At 45.8% G+C, this 5,000-nt stretch overlaps 1 protein-coding gene across 1 annotated transcript in view; it reads left to right on the plus strand.

Annotated features, from left to right (window-relative positions):
* The window catches only part of LOC143301567 (uncharacterized), a 68,564-nt gene that overhangs the window by 46,558 nt on the left and 17,006 nt on the right, over positions 1-5,000 (plus strand). The window contains exon 4 of the mRNA XM_076615946.1: positions 4,346-4,500. Coding sequence (XP_076472061.1) covers positions 4,346-4,500 — 155 coding nt within the window. The remainder of the gene's footprint in view (positions 1-4,345; positions 4,501-5,000) is intronic.

The following is a 5,000-nucleotide window of genomic DNA, read 5'->3' on the forward strand; positions in this document are numbered from 1 at the left end:
AAATAAAAATAAAAAAAAGAAGTAAATTGACCAAGACATGTTCAAATGATTTCTTCCCAAGCCTGCTCAACTCAGGTGTGTTTAAAGATAAAGAAAGGAAATGAACACAAACGAGAGAATGGAAAGTAACAGAGGAACAAAACACGAAAAGGGCGGAGCAGGGAAGGAAGGAGAGTAGGAAAGAAGGAAGGAAGGAAGGAAAATCACATTTTTACGGGCCCCAGTGCATGAAGTTTACAATGCTGAACGGCGATTACGTGTAGAACGCATCGCTGTTCTAAAAAAAAATGAATGAATAAATAACAAAACACGCGCGCGCGCACACACGCACGCACACACACACACACACACACACACACACACACACACACACACACACACACACACACACACACACCATTTCTTGAAGGGCTAAATGTGGGGGGTTTTTTATACTTTGCGGCGGTCCTCAAAACTTTATTGAGAACGAAAACTGCCCCTTTTTGAATATTCATAAATAGCTTGCTCGTCCTGCGAGGTTCGCCTTTTTTTTTTTTATTGTCATTGTTATTCAGACACAGACACAGTCACACAGACCGTGAACATGTAGACACTCACGTACGCAAGCATTCGCTCGTTCTCTCTCTCTCTCTCTCTCTCTCTCTCTCTCTCTCTCTCTCTCTCTCTCTCTCTCCCTCTCTCCCTTTCTCTCCCTCCCTCTCTCTCTCTCCTCCCTCTCTCTCTCCCTCTCTCTCTACCTCTCCCCTCCCTCTCTCTATCACACCACCCCCCCACACACACACACAACTACCACCCCAATCCCACCCCCACCCCCATCCCCCACCCCCCTACACACACACAAGAAACAGTCGACTACCCACAAATAAAACGATCCCATCTGTAAATCCCCTGCTCAGAAAATAATATAATAAAAAAACAAAAATTGGAATTTCAAATTTTCCGCCATGATGCGCCGAAAAATATACAAACCAACAGACCCTTTCGGCAACACAGGAAGTGAATAGAGGCAGTCTAGCATTATGGAGAAGGCAGCTGGCCATATGAGTACAGCTTTTCAAAAAAACAAAAACAAAAAAAAAAAACCGCCTCTGCGAAGAATTTATCTGGTTGAGGAGAAATAAGAAAGAGAGAGAGAGAGAAAGATACAGAGAGAGAGAGAGAAGAGAGAAAGGGGGTGGGGGATGAAATAATGAAGGGATGGAAGGGTGTGGATGAGAGGGAGGAAGGAAGGAAGGAAGAGAAGAGGAAAAGACAAGACAAAATCTTTATTCTCGACGGGTAATAGATAAGCAAGCAACATGCTTTTTTTTTTTTTTTTTTTTTACATCCAGCCCTCGCCCTAAAGAGGGAACAATGCTAAAGAAGCGAAAGAAGAAAAAAAAGAATAAAAAGGAAGAAGGAAGGGAGAAAGAAGATAGAAAGAAGGAATGAAAGAGTGGAGGGTGGGGGGAGAGGGGTTAAAAAAAAAAAAGGGGGAAGGGAAAAGAAAAAAAGGAAGGGAAAGGAAAAAAAGGGGGAAAGGAAATTTAAGGAGAGAAAAAAAAAACGGGAAAACAAATAAAAAAACACCCCCCCCCCCCCACAAAACACACACACACACACCCCACACAACAACACACCCACACACCACACACAAAAAATGACGAGAAAAGGTTTCCCATTTACAAAGACAAAAAAAAAAAACCTCAAAGGTTTTTCCCAACCAGGAAAAGGGGAAAAAAGCCTTCTGCCGCTCCCAATTGTGCAAATGTTTTCCCTTTCCCTAAACCATAAAACCCTCGAGGATGGGAGCTGCCGAAAAAAATTTTTTAAACTTCCCTTTCCCATTTTTTTTTTTATTTTTTATTTGTTGTTTTAAATTTACCCCCCCCCTAAATTCCCCCCCCCCCCCCCCAAAAAGAAATTGAAATATAACCCCCCCCCCCCCTCCCCCCACGTTTCAAAAGTTTTTTTTTCCCCCCCCCCCCTGGGTTTTTTTTTTTTTTTTTTTTTTTTTTTTCCGTTTCCCCCCCCCCCCCCGTTTCCCCCCCCCGCGCCCCCCCCAAGGGGTTCCTTTACAACCAAAACCACCAACCACACCCCACCTTTTCACCCCCCACCCCCCAACACACAAAGGGCATTGTCCCCTTAATGCCCAATTTTTTTTAGCGGTTGGTTGAAATTTTGGCAAATTAAGGGGAAAAGAAAACAAAAATTTAAATATGGGCATTCTTGTGATGCAAATGTGGAAAAACAGCCGGGGTTAATACGTTGCGTCTGGAAATTTTTCCCTTTAAAAATCAAAGCCCGAAAAATTGGGCCCAGTCTTTTTCTCTCTGTTTTTTTTTTTGTCTTTTTGTGTCTTTTCTTTTCTGTTCCTGTTTTCCCCTTCCTCTCTCTCTCCCCTTCTTCTCTCTCTCTCCTCTCTCTCTGCCTGCTGTCTCTTTGTCTCTCTCTTTCTCTCTCTCTGTGCCTGTCTCTTTATCTCTCTGCCTGTCTCTGTCTCCCTCTTTCTCTGTTCTCTCTCTCTCTCTCTCTCTCTCTCTCTCTCTCTCTCCCTCTGTCGGTCTCTCTCTGTTTTCTCTCTCTCTGCCTCTCTCTCTACCTTCTGTCTCTCTCTGGTTTTTTTCTCTCTCTCTCTGCCTCTCTCTCTCTGCCTGTCTGTCTCTGTGTTCTCTCTCTCTCTCTCTCTCTCTCATTCTGTCTCCCCCAACATCCCCTGTGTGCGTGCGCGCGCGCGCGCGCACGTGTGTGTGTGTGGGTGGGTGGGGGTGGGTGTGCCCGCGCGTACTCGTGTGCTACGTGAAACTGAAACTGGCAGATGAATTCACTCCAGGTGAAACATTGAATTATTCATCGAAAACCCGCACCGCGGTGACAGGGCCATTCTTTTCGATGCACGGGGGTTTCCCAATCAATGACCAAGCTCACAAACCGTGGAGTGGTTGAACTGACGGGGGCTTGTGCCCAGTGGAGATTTTTTTTTTTTTCCCAAATGGTATATCGTCACTGAAAGGGTTAAATGCGCGCCGCCATGGCACGTTCTTGTGGTCCAGCGTTCATTGGTAGTCCGGGTTCGAGGCTATGGTTGGGCATGGTGTTGTGCTCTTGGGAAAGGCATTGTACCCTATTTTACTTCGGGTGTGAGCGGGTACCCGAATCTGGTTGCGGAGAGGACTGGGCCCCGCCTTTACTGTGTCGAAGTGTAGACGCAGTTGATATGAAATCTTTGCGCCACTGGCTGGTAAAAAAAGCTGTGGAACATATGTCTTTTTTTTCTGAACAGTTATATCCGTCAGCCTTGTGCAAAGAGACGAGGCACCTAAATACCGGAAAATGTCCTTCCGAATGAAAGCGGAAGCGGAAGTTAGGTGGTTTGTTCCCGCCAAGACCTGTACAGCTTGAGTCTTTTGTGAAGGACTATGACTCTGAAATTGGAGACTAGACTGCATTGCTGTTAGTGCTGCAGCCTTGGGGGCAAGTTGGCCTTTGGGAACCATCCCCAACGCCGACTGTCTTAGAACCCTCTTGGCCGAGAGAGTGGGGGATGTAACTTGAGGCAAGACACTCTCCGCTATTATATCAAATCTTAGCCCATATGGTCAGGACAGGAGATGCCTTCTCTGCTGTCCTGTTGGTCATAGTCGGACACACAACTGACCATCATAGTACATACGTATGCATTTTACATTTCAACGCTAGTGTCGCGTGCCAGCACCAGCTAGATAAAGCACCCATGTCACTGAATGTGACCGTGTCATGGGTCTGTCATCCAAGAACCTACTGCTTTTAGTTTACGGCGGTAGGATAGGCCATATTTTTCTGACCATCAAAGGGGAATCCCAAGCTATTCTTAGACACTATCTTTTTTTTGTTTGTGTTGGTTGACAGCACAAGGGAATTTTGACTCCAAATTGACTGGCGGTGTAGAGGTTTGTAACCAAGGCTTTGTGCATTGTGTTGTTTCAGTCAGCTGAAGGGATTAGCTTCAGTTTCAGTTTCAGTAGCTCAAGGAGGCGTCACTGCTTTCGGATAAATCCATATACGCTACACCACATCTGCCAAGCAGATGCCTGACCAGCAGCGTAACCCAACGCGCTTAGTCAGGCCTTGAGAAAAAATATAATATAAAAAAAGAAATTAAATTAAAAATAAATAAATAAATACACACATAAAAAAGAACTATTACTAATAATAATATGTATAAGGCGCAAAAACTTGACGAAGTCAACAGTAAGCGTACAACAACAAAAAAGAGAGGGGGGGGGGATTAAACAAGGCTTTGTGTGCATTGTATTTCAGTCAACTTTTTAAGGAGGCCACGTGCATTAACCAAGGCTCCGTGCTGTGTGTTGTGTTGTTGCAGCCAGCTGAAGAAGGCGGTGGAAGGGTCCAAGCGGAGCTGCAACGGGTTCCCCTGCATGTACACCCACCTGGGGGCCAAGGCCGGCAAACAGGCCCGCATGATGTCTCTCATGTCCATCCTCAGCAACTGTGCCCGCGACCCGTCCTGCTCCCCGGGTCAGTGCGCAGTCTGTGTCTCTGTCTGTGTCTGTTTTTCTCTGTGTGTGTGTGTGTGTGTGAGTGTTTCTGTCTGTGTCTGTCTCTGTCTCTGTGTGTGTGTGTGTGTGTCTGTGTCTGTTTCTGTCTGTGTGTGTGTGTGTGTCTGTTTCTGTGTGTGTGTCTCTCTCTCTCCGTGTTTGTGTTTGTGTGTCTGTTTCTCTGTGTGTGTGTGTGTGTGTGTGTGTGTGTGTGTGTGTCTCTCTCTCTCTCTCTCTCTCTCTCTCTCTCTCTCTCTCTCCGTGTGTGTGTTTGTGTGCCTGTTTCTCTGTGTGTGTGTGTGTGTTTCTGTCTGTGTATGTCTGTGTCTGTGTTTCTCTGTCTGTCTGTGTCTGTCTATCTATCTGTGTCTGTTTCTGTTTGTGGTTTCTGTGTGTGTGTGTCTTTCTGTCTGTCTCTGTCTGTTGGTCTGTTTCTGTATCAGTGTTCCTGTCTGTCTATGTCCGTGTCTGTTCTTCTCT

The sequence above is a fragment of the Babylonia areolata genome, chromosome 27, assembly GCF_041734735.1.
Source record: "Babylonia areolata isolate BAREFJ2019XMU chromosome 27, ASM4173473v1, whole genome shotgun sequence".
NCBI classification, from domain to species: Eukaryota; Metazoa; Mollusca; class Gastropoda; order Neogastropoda; family Buccinidae; genus Babylonia; species Babylonia areolata.